Raw genomic sequence first — 20,458 nt, 5'->3', positions numbered from 1 at the left:
TTATAGGTGGGTGGTGTCACATCACATCTTCTGTCGTGGCCAGGGCAGAGACCCTTATTTTTGGGAGACCAACAGATCAGGCATGAATGTTTAGAGCCCCCAAATTTAAGGTAGACCGCACAAATGATGATAATTACAGGTAGGACAGTCCTTACCTCATGCATCCATTACACACCCGATATGCCATAAACTGCACTTGACAGCCGTCAAAAACACCACAAACCATCTCTCCCATCGTGTCCACAGCTGGCCTTTATCTAATAGTGCACAGCAGACCACGCCCAACCATGTGGCCGCAGGGCACCAAAGAGACACACTGGTACACTTGACAAAGGGATGCCAACTCAGTTTCAGTTTAATTTATTATGATAAGAAACTCCTATGGAGGTCCACACGACATAAAACAGTAATAAAACAATGGTACGTTGTACTTATTTAAATCAATCTTTGTAAAATCTCAAACCTCCAGTCTGATACATGCATCATTTAGGAACGACATTAAATGCCCTACATAAAGTGACGACATGCATAGCGCCACAAAAATTATATATTGCGACTCCGTTTCTAAGGGTGCAAAGTCTTAGAAGATACCATCATGCATAGCAGGAAAAAAAATGTATAAAATCACAAAACAACCAACTCGAAAAGGATGTCACTACACTAACAAATGTCAGACCAACTCAGATACACCAAGCACAAACATATCACACAATCACATGTTCAACATACATCTGATTTATCTGCATGGAGTAATCAGGGCCGTGGGTTCCACTGGTGCAGCAGGTGCAGTAGCAACGGGACCCAGAGTCCTGAGGGGCCCACTGAATCCTGATTTATGCTATATTGAATCGTTCAAACAGCAGCCAGGGCCCATATCCTTCCTTTAAATAAGGCCCCTGGTAGCCTGAATGTAAACTGGCTGTACCATGGACAACCAACTGCCCAAATCGAAGGAATAACCCTTCGGCTCAGTCGTCCACTCAAATAAGACATTACAAAGAGATTCGAAGACCGAAACCACGACCTTTCCACTTTTATATTCAACACTCAGCTCTCCAGGAGGCACACACACAAAAATGCTAAACCACTAACTGGATTGAAGGAGAGAAGCCTCAGGAATGTGGGTTAGGGAACCGAGATTGAGAAAGTGCCACGAAGCCACGCTAATGGTTCAGAGCGCTATACAAATGCTGGTAACCTCAGTAACAGAATGCTCCAAGCAGCTTTAAGGCAAAGCTAAAATGTATCTTACATTGTAGTCCTCAAATTATCGATCAGTTTTAAAGCATTTGAAAATAGAGGGTCAAAATAACAAAAGCTGTAACCAGAGAGGCCAGAGGTAAAACTGTTCCTGAACACAAAGCCTTCTATTCACTCATTTTCACTAGTGCTCCAGGTCCTTTCGCAGGGATTGCGTGTGGGGGCTTGAAACTAGGATGCCTTGTCTTTCTGAAGCTGAGCCTCCGAAAACAGAGCTCGTGCTACTTACAAACAGAACCCAGCGCCGTGAAAATTCAACTTGGTTCTTTGCCCTGCAAAACCAGGACTCGACGCCAGACCTCTCAGCTGCACCAAAGAAACCACTGCCCATTAGCAGCCAACTCACCAGGAAAACACAGCCTAGTAACCACACACACAAAGAGGGCCCTAATCTGGAAGAACACCTCCATACCAACCCTGTGACCTCCTGAAAAAGAATACTAGTCTGAGCCCCCTCTAACCTCTCCCTCCATCAGGAACTTCAACCCCACCCACCCCAGCGAGGGTACACAAGTACTGGCAAAGCCAACATACCTGGGACAAGATCTGGTGAAGGGGTGGTTACCTAGGGGGAGTAGCCTTCAGTACGATAGGTTTGGGGTATGTGCAGCTATCAGGCCGAGTGCGGGTGGCAGGGCTACGAGCCCCCGGTGGGAAGCCCCTCTGAGGCCCGGAGAAGGGACTCTGCTTCAGAGAGATTTGCGGTGGCTGTGTGCGCAGTAAGAACTACTTCACCACATCACCAAAGACACAATGTAAAGTCAATTCCACAATCCAACTATATGCGCTCCTTTATCGACCACATGAGCACCGACAGCTGAAGCTGTCTGTAGCCAGACTCACAGGAGGGTCACCAAGCTTAAGATTGAGCTATGGATGCTGGACTAGAAACTGGTGTGGATCCTACTCTAAGTAAAAGGCCAATGAGTATGTACACTCCCACCTCGCTGACCCGTGGAGTACGCCACCTGTGACTAAACACCACTATCTGGCCTTGTTCCGATGACTGCACTCAGAGCTTCCCCTTCTCCTCTATAGCGCTGAGATGCTTCTCAAAGCTCCACGACTCTCTGACACATCCCCAATATGTTAAACAAGCATTTGCAATGAAACTGAGCACCATGCAGCTTCAAGGACACCGCGCTCGGTTTCTTTTTTTCTTATTTTAACTTTAACACTGAGCGCAGTGTCCTTGAAGCAGGCGCTGCGCTCAGTGTTAAAGTCAAAAAATACATAAAGAAACCGAGCGTGGTGTCCTTAAAGCGGCGCCACTCTCAGTTTTAAAGTAAAAAAAAAAACAGAAAGCATTGTCCCTGAAGTGGACGCCGTGCTCAACATAAATGCTAAATGTAAGTGAAGTGAGCGCGGTGTCCCTAGCGACGCCACGCTCATTGAAGTAATAAAAAGGATACAATTTTGAGCGCAGAGCGCTGCAGCCGCCATTATCCCCATCAGTGTCCATTTTCAAAATAGTGCTCACCCACCAGATAAAGTCCACCGTGTAACGCAGCAAGTAAACAATCCAGTCCAGATGGGCGGTCCCAAAAGTATACAGGGCGGTAACAAAGAAGCCTCATTTTCAATGAGAAGCCAGCGTTTACCATAAATGATGACACCAGCCAATAAAAAAAGATGGGCGGGGCTTCAACTCCACTTCTAAAACCTACCCTACTACAATATGCCTCGCAGAGCGAGTAGCGCATGCAGGCTGCAACGCTAGGCGAGACCTAAAAAGGAGGAGTGTGTGAACTTTGGAGATACTCAATTAGTATGGCAGATCATTTTTTATGCAGCATATTCCTCAGAAGGTCTAAAGTTATTTTTTTTAACTGGATGACGGCAAGATCAGCAAAGTAAGAGCAAACATAATCCTCGCCTCCATGGCATTAAAAGACTTATAACTTTTCTTCAGCATAAATAGGAAATTTTAGATTCAGCTTCAAAACATATAAACACGAATTCCAGGATTCCAGAACTTTTTTTAACGCAGGCATTTGAAAACACTGTCGGTGTAGTGTCCAAAATTAATCCTGGGTATATAGGTCACTGCCTGTTTCCAATGAATCAGCCACTCTTGTTACAATTGATGAGAGAGCTGGGCTGCATACGGCTAAACCATCTCAAGTACCCAAAAAGCCTTTCACAATGACACTACCTCCTTTTTTTGCATTTTAAATGGTTTGGACCCAGAAGGCTTCTTTCTTCTCGTTTTTAAAATACCTTAGTGAGAACGGAGAGGCACGTGAATAGAGCAAAACAAATCTACATTGCTTAAACCCAGAATTAAGAATAAAACCATCTGAATTAATGGAAAATCACTAGCAATAATATTTTGTATAACAGTTTGTACATTAGGTTTTTTTAAAGTACTATACTTACAAAATACAGCAGTACAATGTAGATGGAAGAGCACTTACTTCTGAAGGGTAGTCTTCTGGGAAGCACACCATGATATCCATTTCCTTCAGGTCGAAAGGCTATGAAGAAAAGAGAATGACATTCATAAATAAAGAGGAGCTTAGGGCACAGCGTCATTCAGGCGTCCCTCTGGTCTGCCTTCTGTCTTGAAAGAATAGCAATTTGACATCTATGATTTACACAGGCTTAGATAGACAGTCCAAGGCATTGGGAGAAATGGACGTGTGCAGACTGAAGACAAGTGGCACTTAGGCTGTTATTATTGTAATGCGATAGGATGGATAAGGTGTGCGATAACACAATGCTAACTCGACTAAGCCTCTTCTTAAACGTCTTCACCTCCATTCTTAATTAAATCAAAAGTGTAAAACTCTCAAATTAAAGTATTGCCTGAAGTTCATGCACTCTGACTGTGTGGAAAATTAAGTAATGACAGCAGGGAGAAGACAGATAGTGAAACACAAATGACCTACCGTATTTTCCGGCGTATAAGACGACCCGGCGTATAAGACGACCCCCTACTTTGCTTAATAAAATGTAGGTTTCGTGCTATACTCGCCGTATAAGACTACCCCCACTTCCAGTGCAGTCCAACGCAGTCCTGCATAGCCATTTTGAGAATGTATTTTATTTTATTTTGGCTCGTACTTTGTATGCTTTGTATGCTTTTGTAACCTGCACACTTATCACTTTTTCTCCAGGAATGTACCGATTGCTACCTCATGTATTTTGGTTGCTCGCTATTGTCACTTTTGATCCATGTAACTTAATGTTTGCTTTTGTAATTTGTCCATTGTTATTGTTGCTCACATCAGCCCATTTTTATATAATGCAGAAGCAGTCTGACACCTTCGGGTGTAGTCCGCGCTATGTAAAAACGCATAAAAACAATTCTTCAAATTTAGCATCCGGCGTATAAGACGACCCCCGACTTTCCAGAACATTTTAAGGGGTTAAAAAGTCGTCTTATACGCCGGAAAATACGGTAATCATGAGTGGCCTCTTAACACGATGTGGGACAAAATCTTGAGTTTCTCCAGTAATTACACAATCGTTTGCAAAGACAAATCCTTCAAGTCAAACATGCAGGAATTTATTCACGCAAAAAGGCCAGATTTAGAAAACCCCATGTGGAAATCCAAGAGCTAACACTCGTTTCAGCTTGTTACTCCCTGATCCAGGGAATCCTGTACAGAGGAACAGTTGTAACCTTGCAACTTGATATTACTGATGCCTCATACATGGCGTGGCATTCCGCCCTCGTGATGTAGTCCAAAGAACAGCACCAACCAAACTAATAGGCCTCATCTTTTTTTGGCAAGCTTGTATGTTCCAATAGAGAAAACATAATGAGTATATACTATGGAAGTGAGATCATTTGTTGAGACATCATCCAGGATGAGATAATAAAAGGCGAGCTTAGAGAAGCTGAATGCATGTGCCTTCCCATTACTGGGCTGGTATTAATAGGATGTATTTTTCTACCAGCTGGCTCAGAGTTTCTGTAACATTTTCTGGATGATCTATCCCTCATCCTGGAGGGAATTCTCATGTTTTTATGTCTCTTTCATCTCAATCACAGACAGAAGCACAGCCTGGGTCCTATAAGGAGAGGTTTTCAATGTCAATGTTGGGCCAGAGGTCCCTGCCAATACGGATATATCACTTAAAGCTAAAATCCTTTATATCAGAACAGACTGCAATGTCAAAGGACAAGTAGATATCAAGCAAGTCACAGAAGAGGCCTTGGGCATTGAAGCCCTCCAAATTGAAGCTCTTGGCCTGGACGTTAATGCTAGCACTTTAGATCAGGGACATTTAGAGGTATTAGAGGGAGTCTCAATAACTTTTGACATGGAGGTAGATACCACCTCCTGAGACCCCCTTTTCCTCAGTGTTGGAAACCTGAGTTAATGCTGAAGCATTCTTTTATAAGGAGGAGTACGCCATCGCTTTCTTAACAGCCCAGCTTTGCCTCCAGAAGAGTTTCCTCTCTTCTAAAATACAAAACCCTGACAAATATCACATTCCTCCATAATGCAACTCCTTCCGAGACCAACAGCCTGTTTATATATTTACTGGACCTAAACAGTGTCAAAGAGATCAGAAGGGGAAAATAGTTCAAAAATATACACTTCACCTTCGAACAAGCATTTTCAAATTCAATAGGTCTGATGTTGGTTGCTAGCCTTGAGGTATTCTTGCAGTGTCTATGTTTTTGCAAAATGTTATCTTTTAGGAATATTCCGGGTCTCAATAAAAAAATATATTTTGCTTAAGGCAAAAAAAAATGTTGGTCTCAGAAGAACCACACATTACCATAGTACTCTTTTGCACTGAAGGCAACTACTTTGTGTGAGGGTGTGTTCCTTGTTAATGGGCGGCATGCCGTAGCTCGTAATTAAGTCCGTCAATGGCTGAAGTGGGCTCATTGATACATAGCTCCTTAATGCAAGCAGGAGTGGGTGGAAAAAATATATGAATGACACCAACCACAGACTAATGGATGAAGTCTCGCTGAAACCCGAATAAGTGACAATGTTATACACATAATTTTTGTAAAATCACACGGTCTTAAATAACACAGTAATAAAAAAGTCAATGCATTTAACAGCGGCTGCAAGCCTCTTGCCTTTGAGAAGGAAACAAAGAAAGCGAAAGAAACAAAGAAAGAAAAATAACAAAAGAGAAGGAAAGAAGGTAAGAAAGAAAAGGAAAGAAGGTAAGAGAGAAGGAAAGAAAGAAAAACAAGGGAGAAGGGGAAAAAAGAAAGAGGACATAGAAAGAAAGAATGAAAGAAGGCAAGAATGAAAGGCAAGAGATAGAAAGAGAAGGAAAGAAGAAGAGGAAAAATAAAAGAAAGCAAAGCAGGAAAGACAAAAGGCTAAAAAGAGAGCAAGGAAGAGAAGGAAGGAGAAAGAAAAACAAATAAAAGTCAAGAATCAAAGAAGGCAAGACTGAATAGAGGAAAGAAAGAAACAGGGCAGAAAAAAGAAAAACAAAGGAGGAAAGAAACAAATTAGGAAATGAAGAAAGAAAGGAGTGAAAGGAAAAAACTTTTAAAAAAAGGATAATTTAATACAGAGCAAAAATAGGATACTTTAATACAGAACAGTTTCAAAATGATACAATCTGATATACTGTGAAATAGCAGCATTCAGAAAAGCAGAAGCATCGGAAAAGCAAAACATTCCAAAAAATATTACAACAGCATAGGCAGGAGATGGGATCGGATAAAAATAGAATGTGCATCAGAAGCATCCGACTATCACATTTGGCTCTGAACACAAAGACAACACAAAATAAATTATTAAGCAGAAACAAAAATATTGTTTCTTTAGGGAACTAGCTTGTGTGTGGATGTTGTGTGGATGTGCACCTTATGAAACGGCTAAGTGCAGCCATTCAAAGAAAAGTTAACCAGCTAGTGGCTGAAGTAGGCTGATCCACTGTGCCATGCTATATGCCTTAGTGGGCGGAAGCAAAATGTGAATGATACAACAGACCAATGGATGAAGAGAGATGGCTGATATCCCCTATAGGTGAGTTGATTATACATATTTTGGTAAAATCAAGAGGTCTTGGCTAACGCCAGACCTAAATACTTATATCTAATATCTAATAATATCTAATATCTAATAATATCTAATAATCAAATCTTATTTGACCTCACTCAAAACATATCACAAAGCTATACGCGCTGCCTGCGCATCCTTCTATGCCAAGGAAATCGATGCAAGCTCCAATCCCACAAAAACAGTTTTTAAATTGGTTCAAAAATTACAAACCAGAGACAATCCTGCCTCGTTTATTTCCTCCACTCAGCAGTGTGAGGATCTCGCCACTTTCTTTACTGATAAGGTGAGGAAATTTTACAATACCTTCTCACAGAACCCCTCTGATTGCACTAGCCCTCCTAAGTTCCCCTTTAAGGGTTCCAGGCTCACCCGTCTGCCAGCTATCTCTCACGAGGACCTAGCTAAATATTGCAGAAAGGTGAAATCCGGTGCCCCCTCAGATCCCATGAGACCAGCCCATTTTTTAGGAGCTTTAGATTTCTTTCTCCCCTCTTTGGCCACGCTCCCTAACCTTTCCTTTTCATCGGCTACAGTACCCACATGCTGGAAACAGGCCTGGGTCAATCCCATAATCAATAACCCACCCTAGACCCCACAAAAACGGAGAATTACAGGCCCGTCTCACTGCTCCCCTGGGTATCCAAACTAGCAGAGACCCACGCCAATACCGTACTCAAGAACCATTTGGCAGAAAATAACATCTTGGACCCCTCCCAACATGGGTTTAGGCCTGGGCACAGTACGGAGTCCGCCCTTCTTTCCACCACTGAATACCTCCGGAGGATTATGGACTCCGGTCAGAGAGCTGCGCTGATACTGCTTGATCTCAGCGCAGCCTTTGACACGGTTTCCCATAACATCCTACTGCGTCGTTTGGAAAGCATTGGGATCCAGGAACTGGCACTTGAATGGTTCCGATCATTCCTTACGGACAGGTCCTTTCGTGTGTCAGCCCCCCCATTTATCTCCCAATCCCAAGCTATCGGCCAGGGAGTCCCGCAGGGCTCTTCCCTCAGTCCATCCCTTTTTAATTTATATATGCAGCCCCTTGCGGCAGTGGCCAAAGAATGGGATCTCACGCTGGTGTTGTACGCCGACAACACACAGCTGGTAATCACCCTCACTGAGGTGCCCTCCACATCCGCCACAAGATTTAGGGATGGACTGGCCGCAGTCGCCAACTGGATGACTGCAAATTGCCTACAACTGAATGCAGGAAAAACCGGGGTGTTAATCCTAGGCAAGAACCCTAGTTGCTGGAACGACCACTGGTGGCCCTCCTTGCTGGGCCCTACCCCCCCACCCCCCTCCCAAATCTTTGGTTAAAAACTTGGGTGTATGGCTCCATTCCGCACTGAACTACCAGAATCACACCAAAAAAGTAGCTGCTACCTGCATTGGGTTGCTGAGAAGCCTTAACCCCATTCTAGGCTTCTTTGACCACAATACACGGCAGCTCATTGTCCAATCCACCATCCTGGTCAGGTTAGACTACGCAAGCGTCCTACTACTAGGCGCTAACAAAGCTGAGACAACTAGGTTTCAGCGAATACAGAACGCTGCGGCCAGGGCAATAGTAGGCCTCCCCAGAAGGTGTTCTGCTAGAGCCACCATACACAGACTCCTCTGGCTTCCTGTGGAAGCCCGCATTCAATTTAAGGCCCTTACCACTGTTTTCAAAATCCTGAAAACTGATGGCCCGAACTCCTCCGCTCGCTTTTAACACCTTACACCCCCCAACGCATACTTCGTTATACGGGGCAACACTTAGTAGTGGTTCCTCGCACGAAGTTCTGCCGCATAGGGGGTCGCTCTTTCAGACTATTGGGAGCAAAACTTTGGAACTCCCTTCCCCTTCACATCCGTTGCCTCGACAACCTGTCCGCTTTCCGCAAAGCAATAAAAACTCACCTCTTCCCACCTCTATAAGCCCCTTCTCTCCCCCCCCCTTGCAGGTTGTGCTATGGTTCTTAGCGCCGGGACGCCCCGTTGCTGGGGCAGCTGTCGCGCTCAACAAACCTATAACATAACATAACATAGGGGTTTGTAAATAGTAACACATTTGAAAAATGTGCGAAGGGAATGGTTGGAAATGATAAACAAAATACACAAAATCCAGTGTCGAATTTCTATAGAGAAGTAGAGAAATACAATAATATGTATCCTTGCTTTAGAGTGGAAAAGGTAGTAGTCCCAGCTTTCTATAGGAATTAGGAGCGATCTGCCTTAAAAAGTGTTATTTGGTTACATTTAGTGTATTATTTTCCTCTTAAAATGAGAAATTAAAGCACGGGCTTTTAAACCAAGCAGATTTGCTATGCAAGCTTGTGACATTAATTGACGTTCTTAAAAATACACATTATGTGCTGCCGTTAGACAGTTATCTCTTTAACTATTATTTTTATAGAGATATTTCTCTGCAAGAACATGTTTCAGGACGCTGCATATGTGGGGTGATTTTCAATACTTCTGGATATTAATAAAGATGCCACGATGGAGATCTACAAGCCTAGAGGCTAAACACCGTTTCTTGCGGTTGATATCTGAATGTCCCTTTAATGAAAACAATGATCCTTCAGGCTCCCATTCTAATGCTGCAAAGACTTTCAATATCTGTTTTATCTGTGCTTCAGAGAACCCTGTGCCTGACTTTATTCAACACACATGCAAGTTTTTGGATGCAATGAATAGTGACCCTGCAGGGAAGGTCAGATTATTCACAGATGACACAAAGATCTGACAGGCGGGTAATATCCAATAAAGAGTGTAAAAAACGTGAGGAGAAATGAACTGTGATTTAAGGAGCGAGAGCGGTCATTCAAAGCACCCATACATGGAGTTGGTCATCTAAGACTCCGAAAAAAAAGGCACTACATGATAAGAGATGAGATTTAGAAAGATGCCATATAGGAGTTCAAAGGAGGAGACCTCTTTTGGATTCCTGAGCCTAGATAAAGAGCTACATCGCAAAAGGGACTATACAGTACAATGAAAAGAACTCGCAAAATGAGCTAATGCAGAGGTGACTGCAGAAGGACGGCATGACATTATTAATTGCTAACATCTTTCATTACTACACTTAGCCCAAAAACAGTGTACTTCTGTACAACATAAGGTTGTAAGGCGGATCGCTGATTAACACGATTTTTGCTGAGATCTGCATTTGACCTGTAGGTCTTGGGGTTACCATTTCAACCCTGCCTGTATCCTACCCATTTCAACAGATTAAGTATCATGAAACGGAATAATAATATATACCGGTTATTTACAGTGCTAGGAAAAGGCGTAGTTCAGTCAATAGGCCTGAGATTGCCTCCAATGTGTTTGATATTAAGCCTTTCTGTAGTCAAATATGCAATCAATGATTTTCAGCATTGGCCTGAAGGGATCTTGATGCAATTTAGTACATATCCATAAGCACTGCATCAACCATTGATGTACTGGAAAAATGACTACCTACAAGGACTAGGGCTTCAGTTTTGGTGAGGCACCCATTACATAGCAGAAAAGATGTGAGCATTTCTACTCTATGCCTGAGGTACGATGGGTTTGATAAAAACCAGGGATCCTCAAATAGATGGGTGTGTAAGTGAAGCAGCTTCTCCTCTTTTGGCCATCACTTCGAGTACAACAGAAGCTGATGGAGGCGTGTCATTATCAGAGAAGCTTTCAATTTTAGCTCCTGCTACTCCATCCACAACATTGTAACGCAGATCAGATAACCTCTATCTGTTATACTAACTAACAATCCAAAATGTTAAGCGTGAGATGGACATTCATACCACCTGTGCATGAATGTGGCTCATGTGCAGCTTTATAGTAGGCTTTGGGATTCAAACAGTACTTTGATTAATAATATTTCAATATGTAGATGGCTAGCAAAATAGTATTATGGAATGATGCAATGATGATAAGTCGATGTTTATGGTTATTAGATTAGGAAGGGGGAAGCACCGGAGTAAATGTTTAGCTTTTTACTGTTGGACTATATCAATACTTGTTTCCAGTATCATAGGGTATACTTACTTAGGATAATACTTGTGGCACTTTCCGAAGTATGGACATGTGAAGAAGTATCTTGTACAAAGGAAGCATGCCGAGTCACCTACCACTTACAAGGGTAGACACACATATCTACATATAATCACCATGCCACTGTCCTACCACTAAAAAATAATTCAACACAGTTCAAACATGGCCATTGTTAAGCTGAATGATTTACAAATAATGTGAAGCTCAACTGAGCAAAGGGGCAATTTCAAAACAAGCAATTGCACCACCATTCCGCATATAAAGCAGAAACATTATGAACTGATAGTATACTTATCACGTTCTGTGTGTTTAACCTCTAATGTAAGCAGCTCAGTACCTAAAACAAGGCTACATAAAACATACCCAGTCCGGATCGGTCGGCTGCACAGTGACTCTGTAGTAGGTGACTTTGCCATCTTCCCTCTCCTGGATGATCAGTTTATCCTTTGGAATCCTTTTTATGAGTTGGGCAATCTCGGTCTCCCTCAGTTGCTTGGCAACTTCAGGAGTCATTTCACTCAACTTCATCTCTTCCTTGAGTACAGAAGGGCGACTAGCAGGACTCTCCGGTGCTGCAGGCTTGGCTTTTGGAGGCTCATGTCTCTTTACAGAGGGTGGTTGGCTGGGCAGTGGCTGATCCGGGTGCCAGAATCGGCATCTGTTATCCATGGCACAGTAACCATTTGCAAAGTACCGGCATAACTTTGGAGCCCGCTGCCTTTTTGATGGAGCTTTTACTGGAGCATTTGTTGATGGTTGCAATGCTGGAGAGACATCAGCAGACGTGATCTCATTAGACTTTTCCACAGCACTAGGTTTTGAGGTGCTCTCAGAGGATAATGAGGGTCCCTGATCACCACCATACTCTTGGCCTGGTGTAGGTCTTCTGGATAATGCAGTTTGATCCACTTGTTGATGGAGGAAACGGCATCTTTTACCAAACTGGCAGTACCTTCCTTGGGAATAGAAGCGACATAATCTTTGACCAACGTGGACATTCTCTACTGTACATCGAGCTTGGTTTGCAGAACTCGTACTATCCTGTACTGCATGAGGTTCAGGAGCAAGTGGTTGAATAATTTCCATTATAACCTGAAATTAAAAAAGAAAAATACAGTTTTTGTAGAAATGTCAATCCAGGTAAAACAATGCATTATAATGATCACAAATAGAGCTAGTCACTTATTGATGCAAAGATATATCTAGCAAAGGTATCTATAGTCAGGTAAGGCTTGCTCTCACACAAGTGTTGTCCATAAAGATTTTGGAAGCAGGGTAAAGCGAGTTTGAACCATTGTATATTATTAAATTAAAAAAGAAAGCTTTGAACATGGGACAACAGTAATGGCAAGTTGCCAGCTTACCCAAAAGTACAGCACCAACACTTCCCCAAATACAAGTAAAAGTTTTTGGAAGAGGTTTGATTCTAATTACATCCAGAAATGCCATCAAACACTAGAATTTAAATGGCAAAAACAATACTTAAATCATATTTACGTAGGTCTAAGAGTGGATTCCTCCATCAGAAAAAAATATTTGTGGTGGGGATGTCAGAGAAGAAACAGAATCATCAATAAAAAAAGAAAATACACTAAGTTAAGTGACCGCGCAGATTTCTGGGCATATAAAAATGTTTAGTCTTTGTACTATCAAGGACCCTACTTTCTTAGTAACAGTGTAGTCATTCAATATGAACTACCTTCAATGCCAACATATATTGTAAAGAAAAAGACGTTATGGCTACTAGGAATACCCAATTCAGTTCCAAACCCAACAGAACTGCGCAAATTGGCGTCTCATGCACATGGTCTGGGGATGTGGTGGTAGTTGAGTAACGACTAACCAATTCCAAAATTAATAAAAACACAGCAATGTCAGGTACACACATTACTAATTTCAAAACAAATAACCACATAGCCTCAAGTTTGCACAGAAACTGCTATGGGGAGATTTTGGGCCGGATTACAAGGTGGGTGGTTAATTCCGTCTGGTGCGTAAACCCCTGTGTATGTACGGGGCAGAATTACAAGTTTGTTTTTATTTAACGCGTCCAATGATTATCAAATGATCCCAGACTCATTACATTTCGGCAGGTAAAACTTGCCAACATTTTATAGGAGAAAACATACGGTGTTTACTGGATCATGCGGATTTTGGTGCGTTAAACACCGAAATCCACGTTATTCCTCATAAACTCATAAGTGTTATTTCTCGCACCCGATAAATAACGCCCCTCCTGGCAACATTATTTATCTGGGGCAATAAATACCGCCTCAACGTGTAACCAGGCCTCAGTTGTGATCATTCTCGGGGCCTCCACTTAAAGACTTGCAAAATAGCCGCCTCAAAGAGACGAATGGTTTCAAAGCACAAAGTCTACGCGCTCTCAGAGGTCAGGCTGGGACGGCTTCCCTCTATCATAAAACAAACAATATCTGGTTCGATGATTAAATACACTTCCGCCCACGACCATTATTGAATTTAACCTTGTAGTCGTGTGCAGACTTTGAACTGTGCTTGCATATTGCCGAGTCATACCAATCGTCAATCCTCGTTTTCACAAGGTCACACAAACGGTGGAAGCCGAGTTACTGATTAGTCACAAACAAGATACGCATTGCCAAGGCCCTTCCTGTTTACCCTCTCATAAAAAGCATACAGGCACCAATATGATCGTGCGTAATAATTAAAAAGCACTGTTGTACGAGGCATCTACGCATGAATAGACAGGAAAGAAGCTAACGCTGGAAATGTATTATATAAATATTTTTAACTATCGTCTCGGCAGGTTCATAACATAGAATGGAATACCAAGTATGTGCATGTTTTTACAAGAGTTGCGTTCTGCTTTGGTAATTTATGTGATTATTTGCATCAGTCTCTACATTGTGACTCGCTGGTAGTGGTGCACTAATGGCAAATACCATCCAGAGGCCTGACGGAAACAAACTACAAACACTGCGTATCTCGTAATTCGAAACAAACTAAGCAATCAAATGGCAGGAGACACAACCTGGCCAGTCAGTCAGGTGGCATTTCTCTTTTAGCCCCTAACATAAAAGCATGGCACTGAGGAATACACTCGTTGGTGCCTGTATGTTTTTTTTCTTCATGGTGGTCTAGTACAAATTTAGACAAATGATAACCCACTCTCAGTAGGGACTAGTCAGTCCGCGATCAGTTGTTAGATGTTTAGTTAAGGTTTGAAATTGAATTCCGATTATGAGAAGTGGCACTAATTAGTGCCTAATGACTAATTTTGTTTTAGACTCAAGCTGGCACATTACATCTTGCTGCCTTTTACCCCACTACTGTTGTTTAATTTTTTAGGTGTAAAACTCTTTGAGTTAATGCTCTCTTTGTTGTACGCCTATTCTTTTTCCTGTTTGTTGCTTTGCACTGTGTTGATCAGTTTTGCTTTGTTTATATTTTGTTTCCTTGATTATTCTTCAATTATTATAAGTCTATAAATTTTAGACATGTCAGTAATACAGTAAATAATTGTATCACATACTTTGTAGATAATCCCCTGTTGGCCATTTACTTCAGTATGTACTGTTCCCAAGCTCACAATGTGCTGTTGAGTTGCCCTTCCTAGCTGCATTGAATTAATCTAGGGCACTGTAGACGGTCATTGTTTTTTTCCCATTAAGCCATTGTGCACAGTCTCGACTTTGCAAAACCCTTCCACTTCTTGGAGTCCAGTCTTTTTGGATTCTATGTCAGGACCGGAGGCTTCAGATTATGCTATATCTTCCTTCGCTTTATTAACATAAAGAAACCACAGCAGCTCAGGAAAAGATATAATAAGAACACAAGATGCTTTAAACATAAAGCATTGACGTAATGTTCAACAAAAATCAACAACAACTCCCAAGAGTCTCTTTGCTTATAATAATAGTCCATAGTCCTTTGTCTCTGTCCATCGTCCCTATATAACCGGACTTCCCATCATCTTCCTCCTCTTTCTTCGCTGCTCCCGCAGCCAGATAAGTGCTTTTCTATTTCGACTTCTTTTGATTGTGATTGATTGTCTTGTGTGCGGTCTTTGGGGACTCCTTGCATGGTTTATTCCCTTTCAGAGTCCCCGGTTGCGGGAACGTTCTATCGTTCCTACGCGACTTTATTCCCACTTGTGTGCGGTGTGTACATAGACCGCAAGGGGGCGGCCTGTCGTCTCGCCGACCCTCCGGCGCGCCTCCGCAGTGCGAGGAGCCGCGCCGTGGGGTCTGCTTGCGCAGGGGCCGACCCTCGCGTACCCCTCTGACACCTGGTGATCCGGGTCTGTACTTTACCAATTTTGACGCCCTCTGGGGTCTGTATAGCGGTTCTGACCGCGTGAATCGCCCTCGGGCGAGATCTGTGCACCTCTTTCCCGTGTGTGGCCTAGCGCGCTTGAGGGGTACGTAGACCCGGTCCCGGCGAGGAGGGTCTGCGTGCTTGGGGGTTGGTGCAGCCCACCTGCCACGTCAGCTGGCCCAAAACGTGATCGCAGCCGCTGGGCCTGCCCACATTCGAGAACTTTCTCGGTTGCCGCCCTCTGGGGTGCCCCGCATTTGCCCTTGGTTCCGAGATGGAAGGGGAGTACGATGAGGAGGCCTGCCCCTATCTGCAGGATGATGAGTTTTATCAGGCGGTGGACAACTCCATCTATCGTTGAGTGACGGAGGTGGTAGGGCCCATGGAGGACCGCCTTTCTGCCCGCATCGTGGAGGAGTGTGCGAAGCTGGCAGCGGCACAGGTGCCTCCGTCCCCCGAACTCCCGGGGACGTCCGGCGGGTTGCCACCCGCTTCGAAGAGGCCCCGTGGTGAGGGACCTTCGTCGGAGGCCCAAGGCGTGGACAAGGGCGCTTTCGAGCGGCTTCGTGACGCCTTCCTGGCCAAGGCGACGGCGGTGCCTCCGGCGCCCTTGGTGGACCCTGGCACTTCGGGCGACGTGTCTACGGCGCCCGCCTCCCCGATCTACGATTCTCCGGACACGGATGACGACGGGGAGTCGACCCGCTCCTGGCTCCCGACACCTTCATCGAAGGAGATGCCCCGGGACGAGTCGGGCATGCTGGACCCGGACGAGATCGTCCACCCCCGATCCGCGGCCTGGGCCCCGGGGGAGACGGTGGCGAAGTTTGTCGCGGGCAGGCTGCGCAAGCCCCTGGAGAAGGAGGCGAGGGGTTGCCTGCGCGGGGAATGCCCTCGGCCTACTCTGGAAGGGAAAGTGGCCATGACACCAGAATTGGACCCCAAGATGGCCACCTTCCTGGCGAAATTCATGAAGGACCCCAGGAAGGGGATCGACCGGTCCTGGCGGGCCTGCCAGGACAAGCTGTTGGATGCGGTCGGGCCCGCCACGAAGATCCTTGATATGGCGGAGGAGGCTCGAGCGAATGGCACCGCCATTTCACCGGAGGTGCTCTCCAACTGGGCCCAGAGGGTGATCGTATTTTTGGGCAACGCCAACTGTGCCCTATCCACGGAGAGGCGGCGTTCGCTCCTTATCAAGCTGGATCCGAAGCTAGGGGACCTGGCCTCGTCGGAGGCAGGTGCCGTGGCCCAGGGTGGCCTCTTCGGTGAGCCTTTCATCCGCGAGCTGGGAAAGTTCGTGAATACGTTCACGTCGCTGGACAAGGCCCAGTCCAGCATCAAGAGGGTGTTCCACCAGCGTTTTTCTGGAGGGGCCGGTCGCGGCAGGGGCCGCGCGATCGGCCGTGGTCAGCAGACCAACAACCGTGGACAAGGCTCCGGAAGAGGTCAGTACCAGACCTCGGCCAACTACACCAACTTCTACCCCACGAGGGGACAGCGCTATGGTGGCAGAGGGTTCAAGAAGAACTCCGGACAAGGAAATGCCCCCAGTAAGTGTACTTTGCTTGGATCAAGTTCCGATTGGGGGGCGGCTGGCAAGCTTTTACGGGGAGTGGGAATTGCTCACTGCCGATGCTTGGGTTTTGCAAACTGTGAGAGGTTTCCATATAGAGTTTTACGACCAGCCAACTAAAGCGTGGCCCCCGCGCCCGATGGTTTTTTCAGACTCCGACGCGCGATTGATAGACGAGGAGGTCTCAGACTTGCTGCGCAAGGGAGCCATCCGTCTATCAACGCGCCATCCACATGGGTTCCTCAGCAACGTCTTCTTGGTCGACAAGACAGATGGGGGCAAGAGGCCTGTGATCAATCTCAAGGAGTTCAATGGGTGGTTGGTCTACCGTCACTTCAAGATGGAGGGGATCCACCTCCTTCGGGACGTGCTCCTCCCTCGGGATTGGATGGTGCGACTGGATCTCAAGGATGCCTACTTGGTCGTTCCCATCCACCCCCCTCATCGTCGTTTCCTACAATTCCTGTGGGACGGCAAGGTGTTCGAATTCACCGCCCTGCCGTTCGGTCTTTCTTCGGCCCCGTGGTGCTTCACGAAGGTCCTCCACCCGGTAGTGGAGTTTCTCAGAAGTCAAGGGGTCCGTATGCTAGTATACTTAGACGACATCCTCCTCATGGGGCAGTGCCCAGAGGTGCTGGCAGGACAGCTGGGTCAAGCTGTCGACCTGCTTCAGAGACTGGGGTTCGTCATCAACAGCTCCAAGTCGGTTTTGGTTCCCTCCCAGCAGATCACCTTTTTAGGTTTCGTGGTGGACTCGGTACAGGCGGTCTTGAGCCTACCGGGTCGGAAGGTCGCAAAGATACGACACCTGCTTCGGCAGACGATCGCGAGGGACCGTACGTCACTGCGCCATGTCGCCAAGGTGGTGGGTCTTCTATCGTCCTCCATCCAGGCGATTTTCCCAGGCCCGCTGCACTACAGGGCTCTTCAGCGCCTGAAGGCGCAGCATTTGCGCCGTGGGATGTGTTACGATCAGTGGGTCCCCCTCACGGACGAAGTGAAGGAGGAGATGTCATGGTGGCTGTCTCACATGGAGGCATGGAATGGGCGAGCGATCTTCGGCTCGGCTCCGGACTTGATCATAGAGTCCGACGCCAGCAGGTCGGGCTGGGGCGCCCGGTGCGGGGATTTTTCCACCGGCGGCGCCTGGTCGTCAGAAGAACAACAATTGCATATCAATTGTTTGGAGCTCCTAGCGGGCTCCTTCGCTGTTCGCTGTTGGACCAAAGATTCGGTCAAGGCCTGTGTCCTGCTACGGATGGACAATATTTTGGCGGTCCGGTATGTGAACCACCTAGGGGGTCCTCGGTCCCGCGCCTTGGCGGACTTAGCGAAGGACTTCTGGGATTATTGCCTGTCTCGTCACATTGCGGTGACGGCGGAGTATCTGCCAGGCCAGTGCAATCAGGTAGCGGATTGGCACTCTCGACATCTCAGGGATGCCAGCCAGTGGAAACTGGATCCGGGAGTCTTCCGGTGGCTACACTCCCTTTGGGGCCCCTTCTCGGTGGACCTCTTCGCGTCCCGTCTCGACCACCAGCTGCCGCGGTTCTACAGCTGGAGGCCGGACCCTCTGGCGGAGGCCACGGACGCGTTCTTGCAGGATTGGAGTCGGGAACAGCCGTTTGCGTTTCCCCCGTTCTCCATGATCATGCGAACGGCGGCTCAAATACGCCGCCAGGGTGCGGACCTGGTGTTGGTTACACCGCTGTGGAGGTCGCAAGTATGGTTTCCGGTTCTTCTGGATCTTTCTTGGGATTTTCCAATCCTACTCCCCCTGTTTCCTCTGCTCCTGACGAGCCCGGATCAGGAACCTCACCCTCTCGTCATGCAGAACACTCTCCGCCTCGTGGCGTGGAGGCTCTCAGGAGACGCTGGGCGCTCCCGGGCCTTTCGGGGTCAGCTGCGCACTTGCTCTCCAAAGCATGGGCCGATAGTACGACAAAGCGTTACAGATCCGCTTGGCTTAAGTGGATGCGTTGGTGTTTACGAAGGGATTTGGATCCCATGGTCGCCGGCCTTGTTCCCGTGCTGAATTTCCTGGCTCATTTGGCCGACAAGGGTTTAGCGTATAGGACGATCAATGCTATCCGGTCGGCGATATCTGCGGGCCATGATAACATCGATGGCCGTCCGGTAGGGGAACACCCTTTTGTGTGCCGGCTTCTGCGAGCGGTTCGCCTCGCACTGCCGCCAGAGCCCAGGTACTCCGTCCTTTGGGACGTCAATTTGGTTCTGAATCTGTTCCTGTCGTGGCCAGCGAATTCTTATCTGTCTCTTAAGGAGCTCTCGGCGAAATTAGCCATGTTGTTATGTCTGGTCTCTTGTAGGCGCGTCTCGGACGTGCGCGCGCTGGATGTTTCTGCACGCATTTTTTCCCCGGATGGGGTTACCTTTACGGTGGGCCGACGCACTAAGACGTCGTCGCGTTCCATTTCTTATCCAGCCTTTAGTGACACTCCTAAGTTGTGTGTCGTGCAATGCCTCAAAGCATATGAGGACCTGACCTTGGATCTGCGCCCTCCGGGCGAGCGTCAGTTGTTGATTGCCCTGCGGAAGCCACACAAAGCTGTCTCCTCCCCCACTATTGCTCGGTGGGTGCGTTGGGTCATGCAGGAAGCGGGCATCAATACTTCTCTCTTCGGAGCACACTCCGCCAGGGGGGCCATGGCCTCTAAGGCATTCTCGGTGGGTGCTCGTCTGGAGGACCTTATGCGAGCAGCGGACTGGTCCTCGGATGCCACCTTCAAGAGGTTTTATTTTAAGCCGGTGGTGGATTTGGCTCAGTTGGTGGTAAGTAAGCTTTAAACTAGCATAATCTGAAGCCTCCGGTCCTGACATAGAATCGAAATTTGCCTAGCTTACGTAACGGTAAGTTTCAATTCTATTAAGGACACGGAGGCGAGGATTATCCCACCCGGACTACGGTGGTGTCTCTACCCACCCGTATGGCAGTAAGTAAAGCGTTTTCCTTTACGTTGTCAGTACTGTGTTGTTCTCTGAATGCTCCTCGCCTTGTTGTCGCATTTCCTGGGCCACCTCGCTGATGCTGTTCCTTTTTTGGCAGGCAACGACGGTGCGAAACAGGACCAATGAGGCTTAAGCGTGATCTGCGCGAAGAAAGAGGAGGAAGATGATGGGAAGTCCGGTTATATAGGGACGATGGACAGAGACAAAGGACTATGGACTATTATTATAAGCAAAGAGACTCTTGGGAGTTGTTGTTGATTTTTGTTGAACATTACGTCAATGCTTTATGTTTAAAGCATCTTGTGTTCTTATTATATCTTTTCCT

At 46.3% G+C, this 20,458-nt stretch overlaps 1 protein-coding gene across 2 annotated transcripts in view; it reads right to left on the bottom strand.

The window, feature by feature from the left end:
• Positions 1 to 20,458, bottom strand: part of LOC147733823 (uncharacterized) — a 452,276-nt gene that overhangs the window by 324,482 nt on the left and 107,336 nt on the right. For both annotated transcript variants that reach the window (XM_086958409.1, XM_086958408.1), the window contains 2 exons: positions 11,652 to 12,380; positions 3,678 to 3,737 (listed from right to left, as the gene is read on the bottom strand). In XM_086958409.1, coding sequence (XP_086814535.1) covers positions 3,678 to 3,737; positions 11,652 to 12,374 — 783 coding nt within the window. In that variant the 5' untranslated portion in view covers positions 12,375 to 12,380. The remainder of the gene's footprint in view (positions 1 to 3,677; positions 3,738 to 11,651; positions 12,381 to 20,458) is intronic.

Source organism: Lissotriton vulgaris, chromosome 2_1 (assembly GCF_964263255.1).
Source record: "Lissotriton vulgaris chromosome 2_1, aLisVul1.2, whole genome shotgun sequence".
NCBI lineage: Eukaryota > Metazoa > Chordata > Amphibia > Caudata > Salamandridae > Lissotriton > Lissotriton vulgaris.
The sequence above is the reverse complement of the archived record's forward strand: the minus strand, read 5'-3'. Positions and strand labels throughout refer to the sequence as shown.